At 38.9% G+C, this 23460-nt stretch overlaps 1 protein-coding gene across 1 annotated transcript; it reads right to left on the bottom strand.

Annotated features, from left to right (window-relative positions):
• Positions 1-10182: 10182 nt before the first annotated feature.
• On the bottom strand, positions 10183-23162 carry LOC110888894 (formin-like protein 14). Its single transcript, XM_022136392.1, has 2 exons — positions 23129-23162; positions 10183-11273 (listed from the first exon to the last, which is right to left on the bottom strand). The coding sequence occupies exons 1-2, from the start codon at positions 23160-23162 to the stop codon at positions 10183-10185; spliced, it is 1125 nt and encodes a 374-aa protein (XP_021992084.1).
• Between the last annotated feature and the right edge of the window lie 298 nt (positions 23163-23460).

Here is a 23460-nt window from a genome sequence, read left to right as displayed (position 1 = left end):
TGGCAGCATTTCATGAAATGGCCACGACCTTGACATCCGGGTGTAGGTGTACACCCGGCATTATGTCCATGATTATAAAGGTATAGCCGTTGGTTTTCCCGCCACGGTTTTATGCTATGTGGTGTGTCTATTAATCTTTAACCCGACACGACCCGGGCGAGGCATAGTAAACATGTAATTCTTTACAAGATTTAATTATAAATTATCCCAAGTTATAAAGAGTTCGTGCCTTGTGCATTCAAATCAATTATATTAAACATTTTACAAACGTGTCAGTTGAATGTATTTACCAGTGTAAACTGACGTATTTTCCCAAAAAGACTAAATGCGGGTAGTAAGCGTAATTGGCTGGATATTTCTCCTTAGCATCAATAAAGAGTCTCGCAAGCTTAAGATGCCTACGTCTGTTGAACAATTATTTTTATCTTATTATTGATCCCCTGTGGATTATATTTTGACGAATGTGATACTTTGATATTCCATTCAATAGTTGAAATATATTTATCTTTATGCTTCCGCTGTGCATTCATATATTGTGTGGTCTGACTATATTGTTGCCAACTACGTCACGGTAATCCCCACCGGGCCCACCGGTGAGACACGTGGAAACCGGGGTGTGACAACAAACCTGGGAACGGGCGGCCGCGGCCAGTTTCGGTGGTATCTTGTTATTGTCTAATTTGGCAGCGGAAATTTTCATCAGGACCGTAGTTAGGAAATATTTTATCAGAGTAAAATACCACACTTTCAAAATATTAAATACATGAGATAAAACCCAAGTTTTCAGTACACACATTTTATTACGAATAAATCCTATTTTTATTTAGTAAAAACATCTATCCATTTTAGGTAACTTTATTGCCACTTTCCTAAGCCTTCAGTGCTGTCCAGCTGGCTTCTAATTGGCTTTCACATTTTGTTACCTGAGACGCGTTTAAAAACATTTTGTCAGTGGGAAATACTGGTGAGTAAATCCCAGTTCAATCAAGTTATAATAAAAACCATTGTACAATATTGAGGGCGGTCGCGCAATTACATTTGTTTCCAAGTCATATCAATTACCACCCACAGTACTGTCTTTCCGACTTATGGTCATGTTACTCCTCGCAAGGCAGTAACAGATTTTGTATACAAAACCCCAAATTTACCGACTGTAATTGTATCCTTACAAATACTCAATAACTGTTTAATATATAATTAATTAAGTGAGGTTTTGTAAAAACAATTTGCAAAAAGGAGATTACTCACATTGATGTCTCAGATTTTCTGTAAGGGTTTCGTGGGAATAATCTATAATTTACACAAATGCACACGTGTTAGTATAATAACCCATTTTAACATTAGCAATACCCTCCCCGAGACGGCATTCCAACGACTACGTCGGGCAGAACCACGACAGCCGTTACGGAACCCTAGATCAATCGGGCAGAGTATCTAATACGTATCCAGGGGTTATAATACTTACAACGGAGCAGAACCTCGTTATTTAGGGGGTATAATACCCGAGTATAGTGTATACTACGTAAATTTGAGAGAAAGAAAGAAAGATCTGAGCGAAAATGACTGAAGGCCCGAGCTCCAGCTTTATAGGGCCCGAGTTCGGGTTCTACGCGGCCCGCGTAAGAGAAGACAAGGGCCTACGCGGCTCGCGTCAAAGTTGGTCAAGGGCCTAGCATGTTTGGGTCAGCGTATAGGGTTGCCTTGTGTTGGGCCACGTGGCGGCCCAGGGTCGTGCCAGCTTTTAACCCGTCGCGGCCCGCATAAGGGTTGAGGTGTGGCTTACGCGGCCCGCCTCAAACCCAAAAAAACAGATTTTTAATTATTTTTAATAATATTTAAGGTATTCGGGGTCCGTTTTCACGTATGGGATGTTTTTAGGGACATATTGAGATATTTTAAATATTTTTAGGGTGTCGGAAAATATTACGAGGGTGTCGGTTTAGGGTTGTTATATCCTCCCCACCTTGTTTTAAAGCTCGTCCTCGAGGTCTACTGGAACAGGTGTGGATATTTCCTTTGCATTTCTGATTCAAGCTCTCATGTGTATTCTGGTCCTCTTTTGGAGTCCCACTTCATCTTGACCAGAACTAATCTTTTATGCTTAAGATTCTTAATCTTCCTGTCTTCAATTTGTAGAGGCCTCTCTATAAACTTTAACTGTTCATTTACCTCTATATCCTTAAGAGGTACCACTAACGATTCATCAGCTAACCATTTCTTGAGATTTGATACATGAAATACATCGTGTATTCCTGCCATTTCCTCTGGCAGTTGTAACTGATAGGCTACAGGTCCTATTCTTTTAATAATCTCAAAAGGTCCAACATACCTGGGACTTAGCTTTCCTCGTTTGATGAATCTTACCACTCCTTTCCAAGGAGAAACTTTAAACAATACTTTATCTCCTACCTGGAATTCTAATGGCTTACGTCTGTTATCAGCGTAGCTCTTATGTTGATCACGTGCTGCTTTTAGTCGTTCCTTGACTTGAATGATCTTGTCGGTTGTTTCTTGCACTATCTCAGGTCCAGATAGTTGCTTTTCCTCAATTTCTGCCCAATAGACTGGGGTTCGGCACTTTCGTCCATAAAGTGCTCCGAAATCAATTACACAAGCTCTAAGCATGTCTTCCATTGTCTGAATTAGTGTAAAACTCGCTAATTGACGATAATCAAGATGTTTATGTAAATCTGATGTTTTGATCAGTTTTAAATGCTCAAAATAATTTATTTAATGTATGAAATCATTAGAAAAAGGTTTGACATTCAGATCATTTGTTATTCTCATTTTATGCCTAAAAAGGGTATTATCGCCATTAACCGAATTACACAACAACTCTATGTTTTAAACATCTTATAATCTGAAGAAAAATCTTAAAATTCCTTAAAAATAATATCTTAACAATAGGTAATGAGTTTTGGTTCAAAATCCTAGTTTAGACATGCATTATGCAAGATATCGCAATTTAATTAATAAAAAGCTTCTAATTACGATATCGGGCATAACTCCTATTTGGGACCAAGAACTGATGTCAAATTTTCGGGACAAGTTTAAATATCAGTAGCAAAGGTTTTTGTCCTCTCACTTTTCTAAAAATCTAATTTATATGTCAAAAGGGCATTTATGGCATTTATAAGCATATTAACAAGCAAGTGCATATAATTCAAACTACTAAGTACCAAGCAATATAATTCCAGAGGGTTATACTACTGAGTAATGTGGTCCTAATGGAAGCTTAAAACATAGGAGAATTAAGCTTGAATGGGTCAGAACTGAAAGTCAAAGTCAAAGCAAAAGTCAAGCTTTTGCGACTTTCGGTTATAAACTGACCTTAGACTGATAATTGTCGGATTAGGACTGATTAAACATGTTTTAATATTAACTACCAAGTCATTAGAATGTTAAAATATAATTTAGAACCTCTGTTTTATTAATTTAAATCATTTTTAAAATTTCTGTCCAGTTTGTCTTTTTGTCAGTTTGACCCGACAATTAACTAGTCAAACGCAATAATTAGGAGGTGCCCTTTTAAGGGTTAATCACCTACTTTAATATGGTTCCATAACCACTTTCATTTCAGTCAGTGGCTGGACCATTTGCGTTTAAACTGAAAGTCAAAGCTTAATTATGATAAGTTTGACTTTTTGGTTTTTAAACTAATTAAAAGGACTAAGCAGGTAATAAGACTCTTACTAATGGTCCTTGCTATCTTTTCTACACTTGTAATTCTTCCCCTAATCCTTGCAAGCTCCAGATACGATTCCTTTGAAAGTTGTTTGCAATTGTGAGCATAGGAACTAAGAACTAATGCTCCTTATATACAAAAATCCAACTTCATAGATCACTTGCAGTTGTAATGGGACTTCCTAGGATCACTCCAGGTGTCCTAGTGGATTAATAAAACCGTTTAACAGCCCCTAGGATCGATACAAACGAGTTTAAGGCGGTGCAACAGCTGAAACCTGCACATGTCCTCAATTTTCTGCGCTGGGCACTTCTACGCGGCCCGCGTAGACATGTTAAGGGTCTTACGCGGCCCGCCTGGACCTGCTGTTCAGGTTAAAACATTTTCAAACATGGCAGAATCAGTCCCTGGCCATTATAAACCTTATATAACCTGATTTTTGACATGTAAGGCCCTTGTAGTTAGTTTGTGGAGGCTCAAGGATGTATAATCAAACTTCGTTAGGTTCGGTTTCGTTAAATATCACTATAAATGCAAGTTTCATCAAGTTGACACTTTTTACCCAAAGTCTTGAAAACTCGCTTAACGATCTCGAAACCTCATGAAATTTTTACCACTTATTCTTGAGAGTATATTTGAACATTTCGAAGCCTCGGGTTCGTTAAAAGGTCACGCAAAGGTCAGAATTAACATGATGACACGTTTAACCCTTGTAGTTTTATAATCTTCCGATTATTTTCACAAACGGCTTCTTATATCCAATTAATCACTCGATTAAGAATATATTCTTCACGTATGGTCATTTAGAGGATCAAGTTTGGCATGTTGACACTTTTAGTCCCTTCGCATACATAGTTTCACTGTTTAACAACTTTAGTCCTTCAAACTCAATCTTTTACATATTCAGAGTTTAGGATACGTGTCTATACATATCTGGACACGTTTTTACGTGGTGTTACATCCTCACCCCCTTAAAAGAAATCTCGACCCGAGATTTACTGGAATAAGTGAGGGTATTTCTGTCGCATAGTGGACTCAACTTCCCACGTATATTCGGGACCTCTACGAGCATCCCATTTGACCTTTACTATAGGCACATGCTTCCTTCGGAGCTTTTTAACCTGACGATCCTCAATCGATATAGCTCTTTCAAAAAATCTCAGGCTTTCATCAATCTGTACGTCTTTATGAGACATAGCTAGCGATTCATCAGCTATACACTTCTTGAGATTACAGATGTGGAACATATTATGAATTCCACTGAGCTCCTCAGGCAAGTTTAGCTTATAAGCTACACTGCCGACACATTCGATAATCTCGAATGGTCCAATATACTTCTTATCAAAACGCATCACACCTTTCCAGGGTGATACTTTCAGTAAGACTTTATCTCCAACCTCAAACTTTAGAGGTTTTCGCCTCTTGTCAGCATAACTTTTCTGCCTATCCCTGGCAGCTTTCAGGCGATCACGAATCTGGACAATCTTGTCCGTTGTTTCAAGGACTATATCAGGTCCTGAAAACTGAGCTTCTCCTACTTCTGCCCAATAAACAGGCGTTCTGCATTTCCTGCCATATAATGCCTCAAAAGGCGCAGCCTGAATGCTTGTATGGTAGCTATTGTTATAAGAGAACTCGATCAAGGGTAGGTGATCATCCCAGCTACCTCCCAAATCAATAACACATGCACGAAGCATGTCTTCCAGTGTTTGAATCGTACGCTCACTCTGTCCATCTGTCTGAGGATGGTAAGCAATACTAAAATTCAAACGAGTGCCCAAAGATTGTTGGAAACTTTTCCAAAAGTGGGAGGTGTAGCTAGTATCTCTATCAGAGATAATAGACACCGGCACGCCGTGAAGAGATACAATCTTATCCACGTACAACTGGGCTAACTTGTCGGAGCTATGAGTCTCCTTGATGGGTAGGAAATGTGCTGACTTAGTCAGTCTATCAACTATAACCCATATGGTATCATTTCCATGCCTTGTTTTAGGTAACTTGGTTATAAAATCCATGGTTACCATTTCCCACTTCCATGTGGGAAGTTCTGGCTGTTGAAGCAGACCTGATGGCTTTTGATGTTCAGCTTTAATCTGAGCACAAGTCAGGCACTTAGCTACATGTGTGGCAATAGATTTCTTCAAACCTATCCACCAATAATTTGCTTTCAAATCCTGATACATCTTGTCACCTCCAGGATGAACTGAATATTTGGAGTTGTGAGCTTCCTGGAGGATTACGTCTCAAAGTCCTCCATGAATAGGTACCCAAATTCTTCCCTTCATTATGAGGATTCCATCCTTGCCAGGTGCTAACTGATCAACAGTTACACCTAACTTTTCATTTGGAAGGTTGGCTTCCGAAATAGCTTCTTTCTGTGCAGCTAATAGCCTTTCATTCAGGCTATTCTTCAGTTCAATGCTCTTGGCATTAATTATGATAGGTTTAACTCTTTCCTTTCAGCTTAGAGCATCAGCGACTACATTTACTTTGCCATGATGGTAGCGAATTTCACAATCGTAATCATTTAAAGTCTCCATCCAACGGCATTGTCTCATATTAAGTTCTTTTTGATTGAATAAGTGTTGGAGACTTTTGTGATCCGTATAGATCACACAGTTTGTTCCATACAAATAATGTCTCCACAACTTTAGTGCGAATACAACGGCACCCAACTCCAAATCGTGGGTGGTGTAATTCTTTTCATGCACCTTTAGTTGTCGTGATGCATAAGCAATCACCTTACCCTTTTGCATAAGCACACAACCCATACCGGTGTGTGACGCATCACAGTATACGACAAACTCTTCAATTCATTCGGGCAATGTCAATACCGGAGCATTACTCAATTTTTTCTTAAGAATCTCAAAGGATTCTTGTTGCTTTGGACCCCAATCAAATTTTACATTCTTATGGGTCAAAGAAGTCAATGGTGCAACTATCCTTGAGAAGTTTTCAATGAATCTTCTATAATATCCAGCTAAACCCAGAAAGCTGCGAATTTCTGTTGGTGTCTTTGGTGCTTCCCAATTAATGGCTTCTATCTTGGCGGGATCAACTTGGATGCCACGCTCACTACCAACATGTCCAAGGAATTGGACTTCGCGAAGCCAGAACTCGCATTTGGAGATTTTAGCATACAACTTCTCCTATTGAAGCAATCCTAAGATACATCGAAGGTGCTTCTCATGGTCAACTTGGCTACGAGAGTAGATAAGTATATCGTCTATAAAGACAATGACAAACTTGTCTAAGTATGGCTTGCAGACTCTATTCATGAGATCCATGAATGCTGTTGGCGCATTAGTGAGCCCGAAAGGCATCACTAAAAACTCAAAATGTCCATACCTTGTTCTAAAAGCTGTCTTGGGCACATCTTCAGTCCTAACTTTTAGTTGATGATACCCAGATCTCAAATCAATCTTCGAGAAGAAGCTCGCCCCTTGGAGTTAATCAAATAAGTCGTCGATCCTGGGTAAAGGGTAACGATTCTTAACTGTCACTTTATTTAATTCGCGATAATCAATGCATAAGCGCATTGATCTGTCCTTCTTTTTCACAAACAATATTGGGGCTCCCCAAGGCGAATAGCTAGGTTGTATGAAACCTTTTTCTAATAAGTTGTCCAATTGAGTCCTGAGCTCTTTCATTTTAGTAGGCGCTAGACGATAAGGAGCTCGGGCAATTGGTGCAGATCCAGGCAGTATGTCTATCCTGAACTCAACTTGCCTCTCAGGAGGTAATCCAGGTAATTCATTAGGAAAGACATCAGGATACTCGTATATAATTGGAATGTCTTTGATCTTAGGCTTCGGTTCATTCACAGACACTTGTGCCATGTAAATGACACGTCCGCTCTTCAAACATTGCGATACTTTGAGAATAGACACGTTGTTGGGCAACCCATATTGTGTATCTCCCTGAATAGTGACTGATTCACCAGAAGGGGTTTTGATAATAACTAGCTTTTTATCACATGCAATTTAGGCTTGGTTATGCGACAACCAATCCATGCCTAAAACTATATCAAACCCAGCCAATTTCATTGGCAAGAGGGATAGCGGGATAGAATGACTCTTAATGGATATGAAGCATCCATCAAGAAGAGTTGAAGCTGTTTATAAGGTACCATCGGCAAGCTCTACCTCATATTTTATGTCTAGAGTCTTAATAGGTAAATTCAGTGTCTTACAAAACTTATGGTCTACAAAAGACTTATCAGCACCTGAATCAAATAAGACTCTAGCATAATTATTATTAATGAGGAAGGTACCTGTTATGACGTTCTCGTCGTTCACCGCTTCCCTCGCGTTCATTTGAAAAACTCTCGCATTCGTTTTTTTTTCCTCCTCGGGCTTCTTAGCATTCTTGGGGCAATTTGTCTTGATGTGCCCCTTTTCATTGCAACCGTAACAGGTTGCATCCTTGATATTCCGGCAATCCACAAACTTATGCCCTTTCTTTTTGCAAATCCCACATGGTTTGGCTTGTGGGTCTTGGTTGCACTTTCCGAAGTGCCTTTTGTTGCAGGTTTTGCATCTAGGCTTGTCACTTGACTGCCCCTTTTTGGAATTAAAGTTCCCTTTACCCTTCTTGTTTGACTGAGGAGACTTGTCTTCCTCCCTCTTCCTCTTCCCATCATCGGTAACTTTCTTTGCCCTACTCCTCACAACATCAAGAGTGAGGGACAAAGATAGATCCACAGCAGATCTATAAGTGGCTGGCTTAGAAGCCTTAACATTCCCTTTCACTTCAGGGGCCAAACCACCGATGAAACGGGCAATGCGTTTGGGTTCAGGGGTGACTAAATATGGTACAAGCCTTAACATCGAGTTGAAGCTAGTCACATAGGATCTACAATCCAGATCCTTCATTACCAAAGTGAGGAAGTCTGTCTCTATCCTCTCGACTTCATGTTGAGGACAATAAGTATCTTTCACCAAATCAACAAACTTGTTCCATGAAAGGTTATACAAAGGAACCTTTCCAGTGGCTTGCACTAATGCTTTCTACCAAGTGAGGGCATCGCCCTTGAAAGATTGAGACACAAACTTCACTATATCTTCCTTAGCACATCCACTGATGTCTATCTTAGTCTCCATTTCATTTAACCACTTCATACAGTCTATCGCTCCCTTTTCTCCTGTAAAATCCCTCGGTTTACAGGAGACAAAGTATTTATAGGTACAACCCTTGGTGTACCTGGGAGTCGGCTCGAGGACAATCTGCCTCTGTGGTTCACTTCTCTGATTAGATGAGTGTTGAGACTCACTTTTCTTCTGAGTATGCGAATGAGAATGGGACTTTGAATGAGTTTTGGACAGAACATTACTCGGCTCCTTGAATATCTTATCTACCACTTGAGCAACTGCGGTGTCAATCATTGCCTGCAGTTCAGTGTTTGTAAGATTTACTCTTGCTTCATTATTGTTTTCTCCTCGCGGATGGCTATTTGCCTCGTCAGATCCAGCCATTATTCGAGTACTATATCAAACAATAATGATTCATTTAAATAATTCACCATATCAATGATTAGATGGTCATGGTATTATTAAACCATATAGACCATTTTAAGTAATAATTGATAATCAACAGAATATAATTCTTTATATTTATTAGACAGGGAATTATAAATCACAACTGCCAATGTCATAAAAGACACTTTTTATTTAACACAAGGCTCGCCTCGAAGGACATTTAGATAACTCAGAAAGCTTTGTCACAGGGACGATTAAAATATAACTAATGATCTTGGATCAGTGATCTTTTAAGGGTCGAACAAAGTTCATCGCCTTTTTGACAAGAAGTTTATAAAATAAAACTATCAGTGTCATTATTACATCTTTGCTTATAAGCATACATCTCAAATGGATGTTTTAGGCGTATATATCATATTGATGTTTATTAGCCATGATTCACATTGATCATATAGGCTATTTATAATGACTTGAAATAGATCCAAGTACATTTGAAAGCTTGTGTGGTTTTGCGTACCGCACAACCAGGAATGTTAACATGTTTTCAGATGTTAACATGGATTTATTGTCTTAAAAAGGTTGTACCATCATAGCCATTTGATATTTTGGCTAGGTTATACCTCTAAGAATTTCTTTAGCAGATCAATTTAAAATTGAAATGATATAACATAATGATGTAATAAAATACATATTTAAAAATCAAAGATAAACTTCATTAAACTATAAAACTAGTACATAGATGCCCTAAATGGGACTTGAAACAACACAATGCCCACGCAGGGGCTACAGAAATAGGAAATAAGTCCACGTAGGGACTTGGTACTGAAAATAAAAATAATGTCCTCGCAGGGACTTAATTAAAAGACAATACAAGATAAATTAAACAACTTCCTACTTCTTCTTGCCCTTAATAAGGCTCGCAAGGCCTTTGAGAAAGCTATTATGCTTCTTTTTGGTTTCATTTGCTTCATGCTCAACCCTGTCTAACCTCTGCAAGATCTCTTGAGTTTGCTCTTGTTAGGGAGGAGGAGGTTGCTGGTAAGGTGGGTATTGGTAACCCTGCACCGGATATCCAGTTGGATAAACTGGAGGGTAAGAAGAGGGATAAAGTGCATTGTATTGTGCAGCTGAAAGGTATGGATCATGGTTTCCATAATTCGATGGGTATCCAGATGGGTTTTCGAAAGGGTTGTACACAGAAGAACCTGGGTAAGTCGGGATTGGGTTGTCGAAACCCATTGGTGGCGGTGGTGCATTTGAAACTGGCGGAGGATTGTCTTCCTGCATGGCGTTCGAGGGTCGACCCATTTGGGGGTCCTCGGGAATAGGAGGGTAAGAACTTGAACCATGAGGGGATGCGAACCGTGGTCCCCCACGCACAGACATTCGAGCATTCCTCCTCCGCCTTGGCGGCTCGGGAGGTGGATGAGGAGGCTGTTGAGGCGGCTCCTCAACAGGAAGAGGTGGAGGAGAAACTGGTTGAAGCTGAGGTTCAAGCAAAGGAGGTTGAGCAGGAGAGTTATGATATGAAGGGGTGAATTCCCATTCATACTTTGACCACGATTCTTTAAATGGACCGGGCCCTTGGTACGGCGATCCTTGATATGGAGAACCGCTCGAAATACTGATAGGGTGGCCCGGTGTTCCGGTTTTCATTTCTGGGTCCGGGTCGTCATCCGTCTCCATTTCATGAGGAAAGTGATCCTCGGGTCCCAAAGGGTTGTATCCCAAAAAGTCATTGACATAGTCATTGGGATTGAATTGGGCTGGAGAGTAGGTAGAATCCGAATGATGAAACGAATGAGAATGCAAGGAATGATAGGATTGGTGAGACTCATACGAATGATGCAAATTGTGGGAGTGTTGCGAATGTTGGGGCTCGTCTGGAACAGGCAGCCCGAATGATGGATGAAAAGAAGGTGACCAGCTCAACGAGACAGAGTGTCTCGCTGGTTCGAAGGAATGACCCCACTGGTCATGAGAGTTTGAGCTAGAAAACGACGCAGCCGGGTGCGCCGATGGGATGGTCCTGCGTGTCCTGATGGTCCACCTCGCATTGGACCTTTTCCTTTGCCTCTTACTCTGGGCGGCATTGTTGATGGTTAATCCTGTCAAAACAAGTTAAATAAAATAAAATAAAATATAAACAGCAAAGGAAAGTTAAGAATAAATCCTAGGTCATTGGCCTAGACTCGGAAGTCTAAGGAATGTGCTTATTGTGTCATTGAGATTAAACACAAAAGGTTAGTGTTTAATTCACTCAATTTTGGCTCTGATACCAACCTGTCACACCCCGATATTTCCACATATTACCGGTGGGGCCCGCGGGGAGTATCGTGACGTAGTTGATATCATCATTGTCAATACACACAATATAATAGCACAACGGAAAGCTTGGTAAATAAACTATTACAAACCATAATGTCTGAGTGTCCACGAAAGAATATACAGACTGGATTGTAATAAGATCCACAGGCGGATCATAAATAAAATACAAGAAAACAAAATAACAGATTTCAGGTATCTAAGGACTTGCAAGATCCTCTTATACGACACCTAATAGCTCCAGCCTATTACGAGAGGTACCTGTCAATCAGTCTATAAGAAAATACGTCAGTTTACACTGGTAAATACAATTAACTGACTCTTTTGAAAACATTTATGAAAATTGATTTAAGTGCACATGGCACAAATCATTTATAACTTGGGACAATTATTTAAAGATAATCTTGTATACAGATTTACATGTTTGTCATACAATTGGGGCCGGTTGGAAGCCGGTCATAATTAACCGACTCACCACTTATAGAACCCACAAAGGAGTTATCCCCAACTTGTGGGTTTATATATTATTTAGCATTTGCATCGGTCAGGTGTATGCCTACACCCCGTGCATAGGTCGTGGCCATTTTCAAATGAAATGGGCCGAGGATATCCAGGACACGGTCGAATTAACCCCCAATGTTTATGTTATCAAACAAGACATATTAAAACGGGTTATGTAAATTTATTAATCACAATCCGATTAAATGATTTCATACCCGACCAAATGGTATTATTATAATACCATATCCCAAGCCCGTATAAGGGAAAATAAGTTAAAAGTATTTACCTGAGCTAATGTGAAAGGTAACTCAGCAGTAAAATCCTAAGCTGTATGAGGGTACCTTCTACTAGATGCTAATTAATCTGTATAGAAGGTTTAATAACTTATTAATATGCTAACGGGTCCTTAGCTAAGTCAAAGACTTAGACCGGCTAGCTAGAAAGAAACTTTACGGTTCTAAACGCTAGATTAAGCGGAGACCGGAATAGAATGTGGTTTAGACCCGACAAGCTTGGATACTTGTATAGTATGGGTAAACTAAACACATTCTGGAATTTGAGGATTTAGTGATAAGGTTAAACCCGTTTCGGCTATTTTACGTAAACTAGTTACATAAACTGATCCGAACGCGTAACGGGTAACCAAATAAATTATATACAGGTATTAAATGTTATTATGCTTAAAATATGTTAATACATCAGTAGGATGTTAACATATATGCCCAAAAAGTATTTAAAACCAATTTAAGTCCCGTAAGGGCATTTTGGTCATTTTAATAATTATAAAAGGGATTTTATAACAAACTGAAGTTCTGGTCTTTTGTAATCAGCAAAAATATTTAATTTATCTCATTACATCAGTAAGATATTACATGTATGTGAGGTTTACCATTTAAGGCCAAACCATGCCCCGAAAGGGCATTTTAGTCATTTCACATAGGCTTTTAAGGACATTTTTGGTAATCTGAGTTAATAACTTATACCTACTGTAATAATATTTAAATTTGTTTAAAAACTCAGTAGGTAACAAGTCTTAGGTGGTAAATATGATTTTAAACCATACTATGCACATAATTAGTGTAAAACTCGCTAATTAACGATAATCAAGATGTTTATGTAAATATGATGTTTTAATCAGTTTTAAGTGCTCAAAATAATTTATTTAATGTATGAAATCAGTAGAAAAAGGTTTGGCATTCAAATCATTTGTTAATCTCATTTTATGCCTAAAAAGGGTATTATCATCATTAACCGAATTACACAAGAACTCTATGTTTTAAACAGATTATAATCTGACCAAAAATCTTAAAATTCCTTAAAAATAATATCTTAACAGTAGGTAATGAGTTTTGGTTCAAAATCCTAGTTTAGACATGCATTATGCAAGATATCGCAATTTAATTAATAAAAAGCTTCTAATTACGATATCGGGCATAACTCCTATTTGGGACCAAGAACTGATGTCAAATTTTCGGGACAAGTTTAAATATCAGTAGCAAAGGTTTTTGTCCTCTTACTTTTCTAAAAATCTTATTTATATGTCAAAAGGGCATTTATGGCATTTATAAGCATATTAACAAGCAAGTGCATATAATTCAAACTACTAAGAGCATTCACATCCTAACCATCAAATTATGTGAGGAGCGATTTTTATATTATAAAGGGTGTAAAAAGTGGTTGTGAGTAGAGGAGAGAGAAAATGTTACTGTTCATCTGTATATTTGGGGGGACACTGTTCACCCGTTATAATTTTTTAATATATTTTGAAAGTGGTTGTGAGTGGAAGTAAGAGAAAAAGGTAATGATAATATTATTTAATTGAAAGGAGAGAGAAAAAGTATTTGTTTTTAGTGGAAATATATTGATATAGGAGTTGTGTTTTAGTGGAATGTATGTATAATTTGATGGATTGGATGTGAATGCTCTAAGGACCAAACAATATAATTCCAGAGGGTTATACTACTGAGTAATGTGGTCCTAATGGAAGCTTAAAACATGGGAGAATTAAGTTTGAACGGGTCAGAACTGAAAGTCAAAGCAAAAGTCAAGCTTTTGCGACTTTCGGTTATAAACTGACTTTAGACTGATAATTGTCGGATTAGGACTGATTAAACATGTTTTAATATTAATTACCAAGTCATTAGAATGTTAAAATATAATTTAGAACCTCTGTTTTATTAATTTAAATCATTTTTAAACTTTCTGTCCAGTTTGACTTTTTGTCAGTTTGACCCGACAATTAACTAGTCAAACGCAATAATTAGGAGGTGCCCTTTTAAGGGTTAATCACCTACTTTAATATGGTTCCATAACCACTTTCGTTTCGGTCAGTGGCTGGACCATTTGCGTTTAAACTGAAAGTCAAAGCTTAATTACGATAAGTTTGACTTTTTGGTTTTTAAACTAATTAAAAGGACTAAGAAGGTAATAAGACTCTTACTAATGGTCCTTGCTGTCTTTTCTACACTTGTAATTCTTCTCCTAATCCTTGCAAGCTCCAGATATGATTCCTTTGAAAGTTGTTTGCAATTGTGAGCATAGGAACTAAGAACTAATGCTCCTTATATACAAAAATCCAACTTCATAGATCACTTGCAGTTGTAATGGGACTTCCTAGGATCACTCCAGGTGTCCTAGTGGATTAATAAAACCGTTTAACAGCCCCTAGGATCGATACAAACGAGTTTAAGGCGGTGCAACAGCTGAAACCTGCACATGTCCTCAATTTTCTGCGCTGGGCACTTCTACGCGGCCCGCGTAGACATGTTAAGGGTCTTACGCGGCCCGCCTGGACCTGCTGTTCAGGTTAAAACACTTTCAAACATGGCAGAATCAGTCCCTGGCCATTATAAACCTTATATAACCTGATTTTTGACATGTAAGGCCCTTGTAGTTAGTTTGTGGAGGCTCAAGGATGTATAATCAAACTTCGTTAGGTTCGGTTTCGTTAAATATCACTATAAATGCAAGTTTCATCAAGTTGACACTTTTTACCCAAAGTCTTGAAAACTCGCTTAACGATCTCGAAACCTCATGAAATTTTTACCACTTATTCTTGAGAGTATATTTGAACATTTCGAAGCCTCGGGTTCGTTAAAAGGTCACTCAAGGGTCAGAATTAACATGTTGACACGTTTAACCCTTGTAGTTTTATAATCTTCCGATTATTTTCACAAACGGCTTCTTATATCCAATTAATCACTCGATTAAGAATATATTCTTCACGTATGGTCATTCAGAGGCTCAAGTTTGGCATGTTGACACTTTTAGTCCCTTCGCATACATAGTTTCACTGTTTAACAACTTTAGTCCTTCAAACTCAATCTTTTACATATTCAGATTTTAGGACACGTGTCTATACATAATTGGACACGTTTTTACGTGGTGTTACAATCCACCTCCACCGTCAATCCCCCACCTCCACCCGCCACCTTCAATGTCACACCCCCAATTACCACATAGGGAGTGTCCCTTTTAGGCGTGTGACATACCAATAACGAGCCACCAATTATATTGAACCCATACAAGTTATAAATAAAATCCCCATTATTAATAAAAACATCTTCAATGAGTTTAAACGAGAATCAATAAGTTCAGCGGAAGCAAATAAAAGAAAACATAATTAACTATTTCAGCTTAAATGTGTAAAATCAATAAATCCATTATTCGTATCCAATCAGCACGATCCATGACCACTCCAGCTGCTTCAGACAGCAAGTTCCAAATCCGTATAACCTAACAACCTGCGAGCATGCAACAAGTGTATCAGACAACGCTGGTGAGTTCATAGTTTTACGAAAACGTTGTTTACCAAGTATGTAGTTAATCCATTGAAGTTAATTCCCAAAGTAATGTTGAAAACAATGTTGATAATACCCCGATACAAGACGGCTTCTGATTATTTTGCCCTTTCTCCAATGCTCCTATCAAAGCATTGGTCATGACTAGGTCATTAGTTCAACACCCGTCCTCCCAGATACGGGGTGAGGTTGCCAAACCTAAGTAGCGCTACTAACTAATACCATGTTACCACCTAGGTAACCAAACAACACGGAGGGACTTTAAAGGTGATAGGAAGAGTATATTATCCAACATTCCCGCTTTTACCCAAAAGACTTATCCCTTCCCAGGATACCCACTGACTGTCCCAACCACCGGGACGCATGCTCAAGAGAGATGAACTCACCTTTGGTTTGCTCGGTAAGATTTAGTTAACTGCTTAATAGTTGATCACAAACGTCCTAGCATAATTACCGACAATAATTAATCTCAGTTGCACATAATCCACACGTTACGCGTACAGTTAATTCACGTATTCCATGTTCACATAATACACTGAAAATGTTTGTATAATACGCTTATGCAATTCAAATCATAGCAGTTAATCCAGTACCATCACATAATCACTTAGTACGTACGGCCCACTATACCTATACGGCCCAACGACCAAACAGGCTTGTTTCCATTGTTTATAAACCAGCCGGCCCAACCGCATCTAACCCATGCGGCCCAAACAAAGCGAGTTGTCTGGGCTGCCTATGCCTAAACCCAGACCGTGTAGAAAAAGAATCCCAAACCATATGCCGTTGAACTGATTCATGCGGCCCAGTGCAACCAGAATGTGTGTGCGGCCCAAGATAATTGTTTAATGGACTGGTTTGGTAGCCCACCCCCCATACCTGATTCCCACGACAACCCATGTTAATATATATGAATTTAGCATACATATGTTTATTACTCGCTTTGTTTATTACCCTTTTTTTTAATGTATGGACAGTAATTATCTAGCCCTCAATCCTTGTGTTAACCCATTGTCATCGCATAGATATTCATAAGTCAACATACAGTTTGTTCAATTAATGCATTCCTCATCACATTATCAAAATCATAACCCTATTCCATATACATAGCTATCTACACGCACATAATAAAATACTTGAGGCATCATATTAGGTTGACCAGTATTCTAGTTTCCATACAGATCTGTTCAAAATAATCATCCACAATTCATAACCTACCATAGCCTTATTTATTACTCAACACAATCATCTTATAAGTTTTTGATGGCAGTTGATGACTACAAAACACTTATTCAAATATACACATACGCTAATCATCATCCAATCACATATAAGATTTTCGCACATAATTCATTGTTTATACTATCAGATATGGTTTCGACCAGAAATCACAACATAAGAGTTCACTTATTCATTAACACAATCAGCGAGGAGTTTATACTTAAACAAATATGCTCAACCAGAATTTAAAGCAAGTAGTATCATACTAACCTAGAACCCGATCGAACTTGATGATGATGGGGGGTCTGCTTGCCGACGCAAATCAGGGAAGGAGAGTAGGGTTTTTATGTGAGTTTTAAACTAATCAAGAATAGATTACATGCAATTATATGCTAAGAGTTGGGGGCGATTCCCCTTCTGGCCGTGATGATGTTTAAGCCCAACTAAATGGGCTGCCAATACCTACGGTTATAACAGTCCATACTAGAAATCAAGGCCCACTCCACATTGCAACATATAGGCCAAACATATGGATTTCAATGATTTGGGGTGCGGCCCAATTCACACACACTCAACACGTTCACTCGAACCCATTATACGTATATCAATTAGTCACAAGTGTTTACTATTTTTCTTTGCCGTACAGAATATAGAAGCGAATAACGAGAATCAGGATCACGTGACAAGGATGATACTGACCTTGAAAGTACGGGTTGTCACATCATCCCCAACTTGAAAGAAATTTCGTCCCGAAATTTGACAAGTAAGAACTGAGGAGTGAAGTGAGGAAATTAGGATTATTGCGGATTTTGCTCGGGTGTCACATCCTCCCCATGTTACAGAAATTTCGTCCTCGAAATTTAGGCTATATTATACTCTAGGCTCCAACTATGAGTTTGTCGATAATTCACTAAACACGTAGTTAAATACGGTTTCACGAAAGTTCACTAAATAATATGTAAGTCATATAGCATATAAAGTCAGATAACATATAAATTCACATAAATTATATTTCTTTATTTGTTCAGGAATAGTGTTCTAATTGTTCATCAACGTTCGAGTACAACCCATGTGTAATTCCGTAATTCCCCGAATTACCGTTATGTGAGTGTTATGCATGAATGAGTGTTTGAGGTAATAGAGTTTGTGTTAATTGTGTTAAACTAAAAATGTCTTGCCCTTAAGTAGAAACACAAGTTGAGTTAATAGGAGCTTGATAATGAAGAATGTTGTGACAAGTTATGCTAAGCTCAAAAGATGCTCACAAAAGTTGAAATACGAGTGTGTCATACATCTGTATGGCATTGCCTGATGCATTTAACATGTGCGACCGGGGGGGGGGGGGGGGGTTGTTGCACTAAATATAACTTGGGTGAACTATACGCCTTCGAATTTGGGGACTTGCAAAAAGGCAGTGTTTAGTTATCATGGATGTTGTATATTAAGTAGCCAACACTTCACGAAGCAAGTGTATCTAATGTATATCTAGAGCTTACCAGAATTGAGGCGAATGTCGTACATCATAAACGAAGGGTCGACGAAATAAACCGAACTGGAAATGTGTTAAGGTAGTTTGTTACAGGCTAAAATGCTCAACTTTAAAATCATGTGTGTTGGGTGCACCACCAAGATTTACTCGAAGCAAAGTATGTGAATGTGATAAAGTGAGTGTAAGAGATATATGTTTATATATGGTATCGCTACCGGCGATCAGAACTGGGGCAGTCACCCCTATCGAGGATCAAAGGTGATACCATCGTATGTAAGAATTCGAGAAAGAAAATATAATTTCTTGGAACAGGTGATTCAAGCAATTCAATCAATCGATTGAATGAAAACTCAAGTTAGGCATTAATCCCTATTTCAGACTGGTATCATCTTGACTCGTTCGTTCAGAGGGAAAAGAGATTTTCAGTTGATATTGATCGTGATATTTTGGTCGCAGTTGGTTGTAGTAGATGACCAGCCTTCGGTCAAAGAGAGATAAGCATGGAACAAAGAGGTCGATGAAGCTATACATGAGTATGGTGCTTTCACACAAGAGGGAATTTTGACCTTGGCATACCTTACGTAAGTAATAATTTTATTTTTATGTTCTTGCACTTGATGATCTTAAGTATGACTCATTCCTCGAGTGACGTTCGTAGAGAGTGATTTAGCCAAGCGAGGATTAGCGTATAACAGGGTTATGCAAGAACTATGGTATTCATTTTAGCACAACAAGATAAGACACGAAGAATATACCAAAACGCGGTTATCATCAATCTGTTCCATCTAATTGTTTTAGAATCATGAGTAAAGTAGCAAATCCGATGATGAGGATGTAGCTGGTCGCAAACAAGAAGTATAAATGGAAATAAAGTGATGTACTGGTCGATGGGAGCGTTACTTTGAGGGTGTTGGCGCAAGAAGAATTATGTTGAAGAGTAACGGTTGGTCGAATTCATAGTGATCCGGTTTAATCGGAGCGTTCTCCACAGTCGTCAAGCCTGCCGTATGCGAATAAGAATGGTTCACTAAAATCTATGTACGAAATTGAGTGTGTACTTGGTCGAACATGTATGAAGCCAACTTTGAAGGGTTGAACTAAGGCGTGTGCATTAGGAACATCAAGTACGTCACCAAAAGGTTTCATTACAAGGACACGAAAATATTTTCGAAATGATATGGTCATAAAATAATACACAACCATCCTCAGAGTACAAGAAGTGATCACTACGTATCAAAAGAAGAGTTTATCAGGTTATTTTTAAACTAGAGCACAATGTTATAGGAGTTTATGCGCAGACAATCGAGAATGTAGTGTGACCATGATAATGGAATGATAGGTTTATCTATAACAAGAACAGTAACTAACTGTCACCTTAAACGGTAAGCGTCGGCCAAGACAAGGGCTAGGGGATAGACTAGCTTAGAGAGGAAAACTGTTATGCAATAGCAATTCTAGCGATACAAGGAGTAAGATTATTGTTTATGTCATCATGTTTATCCGGGAGTTGATTAACTTATACCCCCGTCCTCCGTTGTCCCTCATGGTTCTATATAAGAGAAGGGAACAATCTTATGGGTCGAAATGAGGTAAAAGTCGAGTATCACATTGAAATCTACAAACTACCAAGTTTACACACAATAGGGCAGAACCCTTCTCACGCTCGTTAAGCCTCACTGGGATTTGCATGCACCCCGCGTTATTATTATGTGTGCACCCATAATAATAAGGCGATTTGCATGCTTATCTCGGTGCCTCTTAATTTGCGCTAAAAGGTTCCCCACATTCAAATAGCAACAAAAGGTTTTACAGGATAAAGAATCACAATAGTCAAAGGGTTGCGTCACACTAACAGTTCAAATAACAGGGGTTGGTAATATAAGGGCTCATACTGTTGTGCCAAGTGTGCAGTCACGTGTAATGTTATACATAAGTGTACGCTAGATATACTATGCAGTAATGAATGAGAAACGAACCTTGCAGTTTGGAGCTGAGTGTCATGGTCGATTTCGGTACTGTTCGGTTATAGTCTGGTTTTATGAAAACGTTTTAAAACCAAGTTCACTATAACCAATGGCTCTGATACCAAACTGTCACACCCCCAATTACCACATAGGGAGTGTCCCTGTTAGGCGTGTGACATACCAATAACGAGCCACCAATTACATTGAACCCATACAAGTTATAAATAAAATCCCCATTATTAATAAAAACATCTTCAATGAGTTTAAACGAGAATCAATAAGTTCAGCGGAAGCAAATAAAAGAAAACATAATTAACTATTTCAGCTTAAATGTGTAAAATCAATAAATCCATTATTCGTATCCAATCAGCACGACCCATGACCACTCCAGCTGCTTCAGACAGCAAGTTCCAAATCCGTATAACCTAACAACCTGCGAGCATGCAACAAGTGTATCAGACAACGCTGGTGAGTTCATAGTTTTACGAAAACGTTGTTTACCAAGTATGTAGTTAATCCATTGAAGTTAATTCCCAAAGTAATGTTGAAAACAATGTTGATAATACCCCGATACAAGACGGCTTCTGATTATTTTGCCCTTTCTCCAATGCTCCTATCAAAGCATTGGTCATGACTAGGTCATTAGTTCAACACTCGTCCTCCCAGATACGGGGTGAGGTTGCCAAACCTAAGTAGCGCTACTAACTAATACCATGTTACCACCTAGGTAACCAAACAACACGGAGGGACTTTAAAGGTGATAGGAAGAGTATATTATCCAACATTCCCGCTTTTACCCAAAAGACTTATCCCTTCCCAGGATACCCACTGACTGTCCCAACCACCGGGACGCATGCTCAAGAGAGATGAACTCACCTTTGGTTTGCTCGGTAAGATTTAGTTAACTGCTTAATAGTTGATCACAAACGTCCTAGCATAATTACCGACAATAATTAATCTCAGTTGCACATAATCCACACGTTACGCGTACAGTTAATTCACGTATTCCATGTTCACATAATACACTGAAAATGTTTGTATAATACGCTTATGCAATTCAAATCATAGCAGTTAATCCAGTACCATCACATAATCACTTAGTACGTACGGCCCACTATACCTATACGGCCCAACGACCAAACAGGCTTGTTTCCATTGTTTATAAACCAGCCGGCCCAACCGCATCTAACCCATGCGGCCCAAACAAAGCGAGTTGTCTGGGCTGCCTATGCCTAAACCCAGACCGTGTAGAAAAAGAATCCCAAACCATATGCCGTTGAACTGATTCATGCGGCCCAGTGCAACCAGAATGTGTGTGCGGCCCAAGATAATTGTTTAATGGACTGGTTTGGTAGCCCACCCCCCATACCTGATTCCCACGACAACCCATGTTAATATATATGAATTTAGCATACATATGTTTATTACTCGCTTTGTTTATTACCCTTTTTTTTAATGTATGGACAGTAATTATCTAGCCCTCAATCCTTGTGTTAACCCATTGTCATCGCATAGATATTCATAAGTCAACATACAGTTTGTTCAATTAATGCATTCCTCATCACATTATCAAAATCATAACCCTATTCCATATACATAGCTATCTACACGCACATAATAAAATACTTGAGGCATCATATTAGGTTGACCAGTATTCTAGTTTCCATACAGATCTGTTCAAAATAATCATCCACAATTCATAACCTACCATAGCCTTATTTATTACTCAACACAATCATCTTATAAGTTTTTCATGGCAGTTGATGACTACAAAACACTTATTCAAATATACACATACGCTAATCATCATCCAATCACATATAAGATTTTCGCACATAATTCATTGTTTATACTATCAGATATGGTTTCGACCAGAAATCACAACATAAGAGTTCACTTATTCATTAACACAATCAGCGAGGAGTTTATACTTAAACAAATATGCTCAACCAGAATTTAAAGCAAGTAGTATCATACTAACCTAGAACCCGATCGAACTTGATGATGATGGGGGGTCTGCTTGCCGACGCAAATCAGGGAAGGAGAGTAGGGTTTTTATGTGAGTTTTAAACTAATCAAGAATAGATTACATGCAATTATATGCTAAGAGTTGGGGGCGATTCCCCTTCTGGCCGTGATGATGTTTAAGCCCAACTAAATGGGCTGCCAATACCTACGGTTATAACAGTCCATACTAGAAATCAAGGCCCACTCCACATTGCAACATATAGGCCAAACATATGGATTTCAATGATTTGGGGTGCGGCCCAATTCACACACACTCAACACGTTCACTCGAACCCATTATACGTATATCAATTAGTCACAAGTGTTTACTATTTTTCTTTGCCGTACAGAATATAGAAGCGAATAACGAGAATCAGGATCACGTGACAAGGATGATACTGACCTTGAAAGTACGGGTTGTCACATCATCCCCAACTTGAAAGAAATTTCGTCCCGAAATTTGACAAGTAAGAACTGAGGAGTGAAGTGAGGAAATTAGGATTATTGCGGATTTTGCTCGGGTGTCACATTCAACCCACCACCAACCCTCCGACCATCATCAGCGTACCACGGCCACCTATAACCACCCATAATCACCTCATCACCACCAACCAACATCGTACGAACGTTTAAACAACATCATCTCCGCCACTAACCACCGTCTTCAACCCAAACTACAACCACCACCATTGCTCCACACCTCTACAACCACCACTATACTTATGTCGCACTACTACCACGAAACCCATCACCCATGTCCACCACCGGAACAAACACCCTTGAACCACATTCGTCCACCACAAACCACCGAACACTTAAAACCACCACCATTCCGCAACATCGTTGCAATCACCACCATATTCCACCGCCGCACTGCCACCTTTCCGACGCACCAACACCCACTACCCTTCATTGCGTTCGTTTTATCATAAAAGATTAGGTAGAATCATATCGATTTTTGTGATGTTCCACAAAAATTTACTGCTGT

This window comes from Helianthus annuus, chromosome 4 (genome assembly GCF_002127325.2).
Source record: "Helianthus annuus cultivar XRQ/B chromosome 4, HanXRQr2.0-SUNRISE, whole genome shotgun sequence".
Taxonomy (NCBI): domain Eukaryota; kingdom Viridiplantae; phylum Streptophyta; class Magnoliopsida; order Asterales; family Asteraceae; genus Helianthus; species Helianthus annuus.
Note: the sequence above shows the minus strand (reverse complement) of the source record. Positions and strands in the feature narration are given on the sequence as shown.